The sequence below is a fragment of the Notechis scutatus genome, chromosome 9 (assembly GCF_049901735.1).
Source record: "Notechis scutatus isolate UNSWTSFEM ecotype Mainland chromosome 9, rNotScu1.2, whole genome shotgun sequence".
NCBI classification, from domain to species: Eukaryota; Metazoa; Chordata; class Lepidosauria; order Squamata; family Elapidae; genus Notechis; species Notechis scutatus.
This window is the reverse complement of record NC_142017.1, coordinates 10,892,412-10,906,042: the sequence shown is the minus strand read 5'-3', so window position 1 is coordinate 10,906,042 and position 13,631 is coordinate 10,892,412. Positions and strand designations below refer to the sequence as shown.

At 38.2% G+C, this 13,631-nt stretch overlaps 1 protein-coding gene across 1 annotated transcript in view; it reads left to right on the top strand.

Annotated features, from left to right (window-relative positions):
• Positions 1–13,631, top strand: part of RANBP10 (RAN binding protein 10) — a 38,246-nt gene that overhangs the window by 7,227 nt on the left and 17,388 nt on the right. The window contains exons 3-4 of the mRNA XM_026672019.2: positions 2,144–2,196; positions 8,760–8,927. Of these exons, the coding sequence (XP_026527804.1) occupies positions 2,144–2,196; positions 8,760–8,927 (221 nt within the window). The remainder of the gene's footprint in view (positions 1–2,143; positions 2,197–8,759; positions 8,928–13,631) is intronic.

Here is a 13,631-nt window from a genome sequence, read left to right as displayed (position 1 = left end):
TGCTTGAAAATCTCCCTCCTTATAGTTGTGGTAGTATAGCATAGCCTTGTTTGTACTTGTAACAACAGTAGAATTTCATTACATGGATTATGATCTCATTCTATGAGAGCTACTGTCCCACAGAATGAAAGTTGCTAATACACTGTACAATAAACAACATGAATTGTCTGACTGACTGTGTCATCTCTGGCATACAGTGTTTATAAACATTTTAGAAATGTTCACTTGAGTTACTCCGAGTTACAAAATCTGTTGCTCCAGCTCTTGTTTATAGAATGATGTGGCATATGTGTTGTTTCTGATAGAGGAGGGTGTTGAATACTAATTGAAAAGCATTTTAACTTTTCTCATATTAAGTGAGCAATGCTTTTTTCCCCACTATCATAGTACCCACAGTTCTGGTAGGCTTCTAATGACCTGTATAAGAGAAGAAAGTGTGAAATGTTCATTTGACATCCACAGCAGCTTTGGAAATGAATGAGTTCTAGTGTTGGCAGTTTATAACTGGGCTTTGTGGTATAAACACTTATTTTTGGAAAAATGAAGATATGAATTCATATCTGTATGGTAGAGCAGTACAAAACCTCACTCATCCACAGAATTCCAATAATTGAATAGAAGGTAAATTTTCATTATCCTGTTAACATACTAGCGTGAGGCATAGGAAGATATAAAAATATGCAGTGTACCATATCAGATCATATAGCTATGATTTTAGATATTGGGGGTGATTTCTATTTTTTGGAATTAAAAAATAATCTAAACTAGAAATCTCGGGGTTTGTTGGCTTTAGAACATGTCACTTCTATACTATTTTCCACCCATCCTCAAGATGCTACTAAAATTTTTAGTCTACGACTAAAGTCCTAATTTTAATGAGTCAGTGTTTCTGAATGTATGACTTGTAGTAATAGTAATTAAGTTCGTGTGCAGGTTAATTCTTTTACCTTAGCATGTTTGTCCTATGATGAAGCATTTGAATAATCTATACCTTTATAACCAATCTATCTGAATTGGGACCCCCTCCAGATGGACGAGCTTTAACTTCCAGACTTCCTCAAATGGACAGTTGCTGAGAATTCTGGGAGTTGAAGTCATTACATCTGGAGGGTGCATAGATTGGATTAAGCATCCCACAGAGAAAGGCTTCATGGTGCATACTAACCATGGAAATAGGTGAGCTGAAGAACAGGATTTTTATTCATTTGGCGGTGTCCTTAACCTTTTGTCTTGCTCTCTGGGGCACCTGAGAGTTGTAATTCAGCAACATCAGAACATTTTGTGCACCCAAGAAGACAGGATTTGCCAGACTGACGTTGTTCTGAGACAGAACAGAATATTTAAATGGGAAGATTAGATCGTCTTGTGAAAAACCTGTTTGTTCTGAATGAGTTTACCTTCTGTGTGCCAGCGTGCAAACTTTCTGATTCTTTGGGAGCAGAAACTTACAACCTTAATAATGTCAAGAAAAATTCCAATTGAATTTATTTCCATCATGTTCAGTTACATAAAAGGCTTTTACAATTTGTAAACATTAAAAATGGCCTAACCCTTGTAAAGCAGTTGTAAAGAGGAACTGTTCCTGCCAAGAGAAGATAACTTCTTTGAATTATCTCTCATAGATGATGTACTCTACTTAGTCATGGAAGGAGGAAATATCTCTAATGCAGCTGACGATGAAGTCTGTATACTCTGCTTTATCAGAGTTGCCGTTCCTTTTCCTGAATGTTAATTCTGGTTTGGGGCAAAGCAGCAGGCTTACAATAAAAACAAACAGGCTTAAGCTGCATTATCTCCAAATCTTGTTTCTGAAAATTCTCCAGCATTATTTTACAGTTGTTGATCAAAATAATTTTGATATTTTCTGTTATATTTTAGTGAGGCGTAACGTTTTTGTATCAGAGATAATAAGCTTTTCTATGAAGGGAAAAGTTTGAGCGCATGAAGGTGGCTTGATTACAGGTCACAGTTGTTATCCTTGTTATATGTATTTTGAGAATTAGATGACAGTCTCCACTGAGGGAATGAGTTTAACTTCCTCCCATTTGGGCTGTACTATTAGTAGTAGGGAAGAGCCCTTGTTGTTATTTTGTTTGGAAATTCTCTTCATTTGCTAAACTAACAGATTTTTGTTTGTTTGAAGGTACATGGGAATAGGACTCTCTGCCCAAGGTGTCAACATGAACAGACTTCCTGGTGAGTCACTGCTGAGAATTATTTGTGTTTGCTCCTGAACTGTTTATTGGATTTCTACAATCCAGAAAGGGAAAGAAAAAAAACGGTTATCCACGGGCAGACTTTTTTTAAAAAAAACATCGCTTGGTTTAATAATTTGCTTAATGTAACCAATTGTATTTAAAGGCATAAAAACAAATTTGGCATCAGGAAGATATCAGAGCATTTCAACCTCCCAGGAACTCTTTAGGAGATACCTCAAACGGATTGCTTAACAACAACCTCAGGTGAAACATTCTTGAGGTCTTAAATATCAAAAGAGTGGAAGGCAGTCAGGCAAACACAGCAGATTTTGGGCACATTATGATTGTTAATTGATAGGGCATTCGTCATGTCTCGCATGTAATCTGCATCACCAACCTCTCTTCCCTTTCCTTTGAGAAAAACTGGTCTAGCCACTCCGTGCGCATCTGATGAAAAAGTTCATGAAAGCTTCTGCTTTTATATCATTTGTTAGGGAGAAAAAGGTGCTCTAGAACTTTTGATTTATATTTTTTGCCACCAGGAATGAACACAGCTTTCCTATAATCACTTGAACCAAAGCTTTGTTTCTATGGCTAGATATGATCTGCCCATCCTATATTTGTAAATTCATTACTTTGCCGCCCATGTGGCTGGGATGTTCATCCCCAAAATAGGTGAAGCTGAGTGTGCCAATCAGCTCTAGTTTTTTTTTTTTCTTCTTCTTTACTTTCATCATTTGCTCCTGAATTTTTTGTTCCTGTGCCTTTACCCCCAGGTCAGCCTCAGCCTCCCCCCCAGCATTGCTGGTTTTATTTCTGCATATTCAGCTTTTTGCTAATCTTTTGTGATTTTATACCCTCTTTAGATGGAGCAAGAATGGGTAACCCTTTGTTTAAGGTTCTTAGTTTATAAAATTTTCTTTGGGCCACAGCAGATGAGGAAATAATGCGAAGTGGACAGGGGGGGCGTGTGACAGCTGAGAGGTTCCATTTTTAATTGGATTGTGGGGAATAGGAGGATTTTTAATGGTGATAAAATTTTCCTGAAGTTATAGGTTATGCATGGACGGTTATAATGAAACATCGTCATTCTTTACTGAAGCTGTTATTATAAAACTTTATAAAGCACATAAATATACTGATGGAACTCTCATATATATGTAGATTTGATTTCTTGTTTTTCTTTTGCTATTTTTTGTGTTTATTTAAATACATGATGCAATTTGAAAATAAAACTACCAGGTCTGGTGTACAAAAAACTTGGACCAATGGTTATTTTTAGCTATCTAGTGGCTGTCTGGGTTTTTGCAAAGTCTGGACAATCACTAGATAGCTGCAACTAGTCCATATTTAGGACCTTTTAGCTCTAAAAAGTGCTAACAGTTTTCAGTCATGATAATCCAAAAATGCTCTAGTGCTATAGAAAAGTGAATTCAAGGATTGGGTGCAACTCTTGGTCACCAGATTTCCCACAATGAATTAGGATGCTTGGATTAAACTAGATGCTCATATTTATAGAACTGCCCGTCTGTGCTATTTATTGATGGCAGTTCTATTGGATTGGCTGTTTTTCTAAAATGGAAAGTTTTGGTGCCAACACAAACTTTTCTCTCTATTCTTTTTTTTCCCCAAATAATTTTAACCTTTTCTTTAATTAGAAAGCTTTGAAAACATTTTAAGGATCATTAAGAAAAGATAATCCCCTTGCTTTACAATCTAAAATAAAAATATATATCCCAACGGTGCTTTTCCCCCCCAAAGGGCAACTGGATTTTGTTTTTCCTTGAAAACATTTCATTTCTCATCCAAGAAAACTTCTTCAGTTCTGACTGAATGGTTGAGGATGGAAGGATTTATATTCCTTGCAGTCATCTGGTTGTTAGCACTCTTTCTGAGTGTCATTGAGGCCACTTGGATGACTGAGAATCTCCATACACAAGGAAAAGTATGATAAAGAGGGAAATTGCCTAACCGAGATGCCATTTCTTCAACAACTGCCTAAGTTGGGCAAGGCTTTAAATAATGATGATCTAGTAGCAGCTGTTTGGAGAATCCAAAACCTGTTGGGTTTTTTAGCTAATGAAATAACTTCTGCTTCTCTTGGCTCCTTCAGCTTTTAGTCTCATGGAACAAGCTGCTTTGTCACTGTAAATTGGAAGCAGATGGTAAAGTAATGTTACCCTAAGTTTTCAGGGAGATTTCACTGTCTTGCAGTTTCTTGTTTGGCATCTGCCCAGCCCTCATTTTGCCTTTCTCTTACATTTCCAACATTTGGGAGTGAAACTGTTCAGAGTAGAGGGATTTATTTAGTCCTCGGCTGAGCCAATACATGTATCATGCCTCCTCAGCGAAATGCACATCCCATCGGAAATGATGCATATTTGGATGTTTGTCCCAGCATTAGAAAACCTTTGGCAACAGGAATGGCATCTGGCATTATGAAAACTTCTGACATTTGTAAGCGTTGTGAAATTACTGTTATTACTTTCATTGCCGAAATAAGGTTGAAAAGGTTCGCAAAACAGGCTGGCAGTTCAGTTCAACACTTCTCAGATATTTCTTTAAAAAAATAAGTTCTGTTTAAACCTGTTTAACTTTTTTATGCACATGACTTAATTTTGGATTCTTATATTTCACCATGTGGCTCTATTTTTAAATCCTGGCATCTGCCTCACATACTAGCAAATAATTAGTACTTAATTGCAGCTTCTTTCTTAATCTAAAATTGCACATGCTTAGTTGCAAGAAGTCATGTAATTGACAGCATCAGGTGAGACCTGTGAACATGTGACGAGCGCTCTATGCAGGCCTTTGAGGCTGTCTCTGGAATTGAATATCTTTGAGGCTGACTACGAGAAACGTATTTGGTTGCAGATTCTGGGATAATGGCCGTTCCTTTGTTCAGATCGCTGGGCTATCCGGCTTTTCCAGTAACATCTTCCTGACAACACATCACTAGAAAGGAGATGATGAATGCATCTGTTTGCAAAACACAAATAAGGCTACTGTTCTATATGCCTGTTTAAGCTGATTCGGGAAAAAAGGTGTTGATATACAACCAGCAACTCTGATGGGAGAAACTGATACTCCACCTATTGTTTTGGGCACCTGTGATCTTTGTTGAGGTTCAGATCTGTAAATGGTCAGAGGGTACAGTAAAAGTTCAGTTTTTAACAGATTCTGTTAAAGCCAAATGTTTATTAAATTTGAATTTATATGGTTGGTATCATTTGTATCGAGCTACATTATTTGCCTTACTTTACATCATCTCTGATTGACATCATTTGCATGACATAAATTCCAAGTGTTGTCTTGCTTTCGAAACAGCGGACTTTGTCTGTTATTTGGGGGTGAAATCCAAAATTATGTATGTTGCATCCGAAGGTAGAGTGGAAGCCCACAAAATTATATATTACTGTAATTTGGAAACCTTATCCTCCAAACATAAATAAAGCAGTTGGTGATCTGATCTAATGTGCTTTACACAAAAGAGACCAATGATGACTTCAGCCCCACGTAGGGAGGAAAATTTATCCTAACATTATTAAGAGACAGGCATGTTGTTCGGTAATATGCCAGCACACCTTTTGTGTGGGTTTATACGTTATGCCTGTGAAGTAGTTTTATTAGTGACTAGCTAATTACATCCTGTGAGATTCGTGGCTAAGCCTGAATTTATATTCTTTTATAATGTCTATTGTGTAAGTTGCTGACCCAGCATGTCTGGAGGGCACCATGTTGGAAAGTTGATGTAAGTATGGTAGAACTCAGAATGGCATCTTGCTTCATGTAGCTATTACAGGGTTGCAAACAATATTAGTCACCAATAGCAGCAGTATTTATGGATGTTTTTTGTTGGTGAATTGGTGGACTTAGAATGACAACTATAATACATAAAAAGGATGAGTGGCAGTGTTTTTATATTGCAATATAAACCTTTTTATACTGTCTTTGAATTGTTCTAAATATTTTGAAGATTATAGAAATGTATGGTACTATCGTATATTGACCATGGAGCCTAAACAAGAATCTAATTTGGGGGTTTAAAAGTTCATGGTAAGTTGGCATGATTAAAACTCATACTTTTCATGGTTCTGTGATAGACTGTCTGAATAATGTAATATAGTAGTCCCTGTTTAGTGACTGATCATAATGATGATGGTGATGGGTAAGTAAATTGGCTTCCCTTGCAGTCTTTTGTTGGTGTAACACAGCAAGAGTCACTATTGTGAATAGGCCTGGCAGGTATCTTAAGCAGGCTCATTCATTTGCCTTTAAAGTTTTTAGCTACAATTTAATATATCAAACTATATCCAATTGTTGTTGTTGTTTTGTGTTTAAAACTTGGTGTGAAACTGAAAGCCATAGCAGATGACTGGTAATCTGGAAAATGCTGGGGATTCTAATGTTAGGTTGTCATCTGGATGTTTATTCCCCAAATCACTGTTTTAAAAGTAAGATGTATGCACAAGCATTCCTAAATATATAGTTAGTTATAAGTTTGGGTGTGTAAGGATCAAGTAGGTCACCTTGTCCCTGTTTCATTCTGAAACTAAATATAAGCTGTTTTCAGGTGGAGCACTTTAGAGTAGTTATGTGTCACTGTCCTTTCAGATAAGGGTGTTGACAGCAATTGGAGCAACCTGACAGATCACAAGCAAGAGCACATACTGTATATTTTTATGCCCTCAAATCTAGGTGTATGAATATAGCTTGATCTCCATGATATTTTAACCTTTGGGGTTCCTTTTGCGGCAGTGAGAAGAAAACCCATTCCTGCTAATAAGCAATTCTAGCATAACATGATTATAGGACTACTCAGAAACTAGATATTTATGAAATGGAAAAGAACTACCATATTGCCAGATTTCATTCTGTGTGTTTCATAAATTTTAACTATGGCTAAATCAATCTGGACTTAAACATTTGAATCTAATTTCTATTTGTCCAGCTTTTGGCCTTAGGCAACATCCTATAATTTTTAGCTTCAAGGGGCTAGGACTTTTTATCCTGAGCCAGGGATATTCTGCTTGTGGTACAGCAGCATATATTTAGTCCATGATTACTTGATTGTGGATTGTGCAATATGATGCTTCAAATACTTCCTTGACTGGAAACTGGTTTGTGTTGAAAGAGAATGAGAAAAACAATGTCTTCAGTATGTGACTAAACATAAATCTGTGGAAGCCACACAAAAGCTCATCCTGTGACTATGACACTTCGGAATAAACAAAGAGGCCTTTAGCCCAGATTCAAAAATACTGTATAGGCTTTAGAGGAGGATATTTTGGATTTCTGAAAGAGGAGTAGATACTTAACTGGTTTGGCCTATGGCAGACTGCTGGGATCAGACAATGATCAATCTAGTTCTCCCCCCCTTTTTTTTTTTTTGGCTGTCTGTCTTTTCCTTCTGTTTGCTTGCAGCCACAGTAAATTTTTCATGTAATTACCTGAATTGTTTTATATGCTTGAAAAGGGCTCCTGATTAGTTCAGACTGCCTGTGTACAGCAGATGAATGCCAGCGTAGCTTCTTAATTTCTTAAGTACTATTAAGTGATTATGAAAGGAATAGAGGATTGTCTTTCTTTCTAAGCCTCATGTTCCCTTTAACAGAGACCTTGAAATACAGATCCTGTATTAATGTTGGATTTATGATTAGAACTGTCAGAAAAGACAAATTCATGGAGAAGAGGCAGCCATGCTGTCACTTGGGCAACCTAGCTGCATAAGAGATTTGTGGAAATGTAGGATTTAGATTCCTACATTTTTATTTGGAATAAAAACCAAAAAAAAAAACCCAGCCTGAGCAATACTTTCTTTACTGGTTTATATCGCCATCTTGTAGAGGAAGGTGTGAGGGTTATATTGCAATTTCTAGAAATACATATAGTCCTTGACTTACGACCACTATTGAGCCCAAAATTTCTGCTGCTAAGTGAGACATCACAAAAAACCCCGATCATATGATCCTAGGACACTGCAACTTTCATGAATAGGAATCAGTTGTCAAGCATCTGAATTTTGATCACTGGACTATGGAGATGTTGCAATGGTTGTAAGTGTGAAAAACACTTTTTAAAGTGCTGCTGTAATTTTGAACGGTCACTAAACAAACTGTTGTAAGTCTTGAACTACCTGTAACAGTTTTTTTAAAAAAAAACAATCCATAGTTTTAGTTGCTAAAGTCTTATTTTTCCCATGATTAAACAGTTCTCCATTTTCTGGCTTCTCTGTGTTTGGAATAGGACAGCTTATTTATTACAATCACTTTCCCCCACAATTACCTTCTAAATATCTTCACAGAACATTCTGACTCCTAAACATTCTGACTTCTAATCCCTCTGGGGGGTGGTTCAACCTTGAAAAGGGCCACGGTCCAACCTTGGGGAGGTCAGAACATTCCATGAAGAATGTTTTGCACATACTAGAATCCTCCTGCATTATTAATGCAAATGCTAGACATTTCCTAGTGATGTCACCTTTGAATCTCTTACTTCCCGAGGTCAAGCATGCCACTTTCTATTCATGAGCTCTTTGTTTATTCTTTTTCTTTTGTTTAGGTTGGGATAAGCATTCCTATGGCTATCATGGCGATGATGGACACTCCTTCTGCTCATCAGGGACAGGGCAGCCCTATGGCCCCACTTTCACTACTGGCGATGTAATCGGCTGCTGCGTGAACCTCATCAACAACACCTGCTTCTACACAAAGAATGGGCACAGTTTAGGTAAGCAAATAGGAACACTTGGTCCAGTTTTCTCTCACCGCATTTGAAATGTTAACGTATTCATAAGGTCTCTTATCAAAATTCAATTCCATTCATGTTTGATCATACAGTCAGAACAGAATGAACATAATAACAGAGTTGGAAGGGACCTTGGAGGTCTGCCAGTCCTACCCCTTGCTCAGACAGGAAATCTGTACCATTTCAGACAAATCTCTTCTTAAAAACTTCCAGTGTTGGAGCATTCACAACTTCTGGTGGCAAGTTGTTCCACTGATTGTTCTGTCAATAAATTTCTCCTTAGCTCTAGGTTGCTTCTCTCCTTTCCACCCATTGCTTCTTGTCCTGCCCTCAGGTGCTTTGGAGAACAGCTTGGCTCCCTCTTCTTTGGGGCAGCCCCTGAGATATTGGAAGGTGGCGATCATGTCACTCCTAGTCCTTCTTTTCATTGAACTAGACATACCCAATTCCAGGATCCCTTCTTTATATGTTTTAGCCTCCAGTCCCCTAATCATCTTTGTTGCTCTACTCCGTACTATTCCTAGAGTCTCAACATCTTTTTACACCATGGCGACCAAAACTGGATGCAGTATTCCAAGCGTGGCCTTACCAAGGCATTATCATGTGCTATTAACATTACATGTGATCTTGATTCTGTCCCTCTGATAATGCAGCCTAGAACTGTGTTGGCTTTTTTGGCAGCTGCAACACACTGTCCTGGCTCATATTTAAGTGGTTATCCACTAGGATTCCAAGATCCCTCTCACAGTTATCACTGTTGAGCCAGGTATCACCTATATTGCGTTGGTTTTTCTTACTTGTTTCACCATTGAATTTCATTTTTTTAGATAGCACCCAAGGTTCAAGTCTGTCAAGATCCTCCTGTATTTTAAGCCTGTCTTCTGGACCGTTGGCTATTCCTGCCAGTTTGATGTCATCTGCAGATTTGATGAGTTCCCCCTATATCCCCTCATCCAAATCATTGATGAAGATGTTGAAGAGTACTGCGCCTAAAACATAGCCTTGAGAAGAGCATGAGAACTCCTTTCTCATGCATCTACCATCACATTATATTGCTTTTTGAGTTGTGTGGCCCATCTCCCACTTACTTCTATATGCGCAGTAGCTACTCCCATTCATGTGGAGTTAAAATAACCATCAATATCTTATCCCACCCCCTTTCCCCAACAGAAGAGGTTCCCTCTAACACTGGAAACAAGTTGAATATACAGTAAGGACCTTTCCTCCTGGGATATTATTTTAACCTGGGAGAATCTCCTCTGTGCACAAAACAAAGCCAATAATATTCATAGTGCTGTGATGCATTCTGGTTTTGTCTGCTCTGTGCATTAGAAATACAGCCGTAGAAAAGATAGAAGAAATGCTTTCATAGAACATGAGATAAAGAAACAAACCTCTTTGAGTAATGTAATACTTAAAACTGAGGCTCTAAAATTTATGAGTACATTTGTCAAAGCATTTGAGTTATAAAATTTGACAGCCATTCCTTGCAACTCCCCTTTATCCACTATTCAGTGTTTTGCTTTATGCAAGCTTTTGGGGGATATAACTCTAGCACAAAGCAAGGGAAAACCGTCTGCTGTTTTTATTTTATTATTTCTTTAGAATTGCTTATTGTAAATTGGGGATAGGTAAGTGAAAGTGCTACTTACCAGAGTACCGGATACATTTATGGGATTCCCTGCAGCAAGATGTGGGGGAAAACTCTTGATTTAAATTGCTTTGAAAGGCAGCTGTACAAATGTATAATAAGCAGCTCTGAAAAATTATAGCAAAGTCCCTGTTCAAACGGCAGAGTACCCTCAATAACCACTTGTTGAGAAACACAGTTGGGACACAACTCTTATTTTCATGATAAACTGGTGGGGTTCTCAGGAGTATCTGGCTGGCTGGCTGGCTGTTGTTTTAAATATAAGAATCTATAGTCTGATGTTTCAGCCCTCTGACTTCATGCATTATGTGGATGTTTCAACTTTGCTCTTCAGAATTGCTTTAGCGATAACTGGATTTTTTCTCTCTGGGCAAAGAAAAGAGAGGAAAAAATGTACAGAACGGTCTTCATCAACCTGGCATTCTCCAGTAGGAATTCTCAGAAGTCCCAGCTGGCCTGGCCCAAGGAGGTCTGGGAATGGCAGTCCTTTTACACTGAGAAAGTGCGAAAAAGCCAGTCCAGAAGTCAATGCCTATTTGTAAAAGAATCTGCTATTATTTAGGGGATAATATCATCCTTTTGTAGCATCTGAATTATTTCCATTAGCAACCGCATTGCAATTCTTTTTTAAAAATATCCCAGTCCTGTCTGTATGTTTCTGGTCATCCTTTCCTATCTGTGTTAAAATGGATGTGCTTGGCTAAAAGTGGAAGCAGTTGCTGCTATTGTGGTGATAGATTTATCTTGGCTGTGGAACAACTGTGTCACCAATGAGAGAAAACCTATGTGGTAGTGTAAATCCCACTTAGTGTTAAGCTTTCAGAAAACCGTTTGCAGCAGGAAAGGGGGCATAGAATGAACTCTTTCCCAATAATCTGAGCCTCATTCATATATTCTTGTGCCGGTGTGGACAGACTAAAATCATTCAGGGTAGCGAGATGGGCAGCCTATAAATTTAATACAGGTAGTCCTCAACTTACAACCACAATTGAAAATTTCTCTTACTAAGTGAGAGAGTTCATAAGTGAACTTTAGTCCATTTTACAACCTTCCTTGCTACAGTTGTTAAATGAACCACTGCAGTTGTTAAGTTAGCAATTCTTAGTTGTTAGTTAAGTGAATCTGGCTTCCTCATTGACTTTGCTTGCCAGAAGGTCGCAAAAAGAGGTCACGTGACTCTGGGACAGTCATAAATGTCAGTCAAGCATCTGAATTTCGACCCTGTGACCTCAGAGATGCTGCGATGGCTGTAAGTGTGAAAAATGGTCGTAAGTCACTTTTTCCAGTGCTGCTGTAACTTTGAACGGTCCCTAATGAATTCTTGGAAGTCGAGGACTGCCTATAAATAAAAGCATAGTCCATATTCATAGCATTTTACCAAGTACTGGAGGAGAAAAATCCAGTTCCCCTTCTGCTGTTTGCAATATCAATGTCATCGTAGTAACCAGCGAGCGAGACAAGGAAGCCACAGATAAGAAGTTTAAATGCTCTGTGCACCAATAGTCTTGCAGGTAGCTCACTTTCCTTGCAGCAGGGAGTGCGTGAATGCAGCCACGTTTTAAAAATAACATCTCCAACTGGGAAAGGGTGGGCTGTTATCTTTGTGCCCAGAAACATTTGCTTCCTTTGCACCGGGCCAGGTTATGTTTGCCACACTCTGTCCTTTGATTCTGACTTTACACCATTGGGGTTACAAACAGGCAGAATCCTTTTTTTGTTCCCTTTTTCTTTCCTCTCTTGGTTACATGAAACGAGAATGCATAGATCTCCATGTTTTTTGGTTTTCTCCCAATAGGTGAGGTAAAGACCTAGCCTGTTCGTGCAAGATAATTTAGAGGACAAAGGTTGAGACACTAATTTTTCTACTGCTGATTGGGGAATTGGCTTTAAATTCTCCTCCCCCCATAATGTCTGAAGGTATTGAAGTAGCAGCAGAAGAAGGAATTACTCCAGGCATTTTCATTCCTTGCTTCAAATTAAGATTAAAGTTCAGATCAACATTCAGCACCTTTATGCTTCCTTCTGTTAGCAGAGATATACCAGAGTGAGACTTCCTGGAAAAATGACAACCTGGACATGTTCAGTCATCTGTATAAATGCCTCTTCTTTTTCCTTTGACTCACTTGGTGCATTTACTCAGTTGTAGGATCAGCAGGGATACTTCCGTTGTGTGCTGCTTTGTTCCTTCTCCTAGCAGTGAGTTGCTTAATTAACTCCCGTAAAATTATTTTAAAGCAGCAGACTAAAACAAAAAAACCAAGAGCAATTGCTCTGAAAAAGGCTACTTCTGAAGCACGAATTAATATGATTTAAATTACTTCCCCCCCTTTCTTTGCCTTAATTTTATTCCTGCGTACCCCTCCCCAAAAAAACCCACACTGAAAAAAATCTAGCTCAGATCCTCAGCCTCATCTTCAGAAGAGCTAAACATATTGAGAATTAGTGTAGGTCTGTATCAATTAAAAAGTTTTGCAGTTTTATTTATCAGATTTCTACACCTCCCGTCTCGCCTAAGTGACCGGCCAGTTTACAATAACTGCTTTACAGAAGATGGGAGTAAGAAGTAGAAATTTGTTCCTATTTACTCTGATCAGTTCCTAGATGAGCATGGATATGTTTCCTGGGCACAGATTTCACAATAAGCATACAGGTAGTCCTTGACTTACAATAATTCATTTAGTGATTGTTCAAAGTTACAACAGCACTGAAAAAAGCAACTTGTGACCATTTTTCACACTTTTGTTGCAGCTTCCCAATGATCCCATGATTAAAATTCAGATGCTTGGCAACTGACTCGTATACTTACGACCTTCTGACAAGCAAAGTCAATGGGGAAACCAGTTTCACTTAACAACCATGTTACTAATGTAACAACTACAGTGATTCACTTAACAAATGTGACAAGAAAAGTAATAAAATGGGACAAAACTCACTTAATGAATTTCTCACTTAACATAAATGTTGGGCTAGATTGCGGTCGTAAGTCAAGGACTACCTTACGCAAATCTGAACATGGATTAGAGACGTCTTTTATT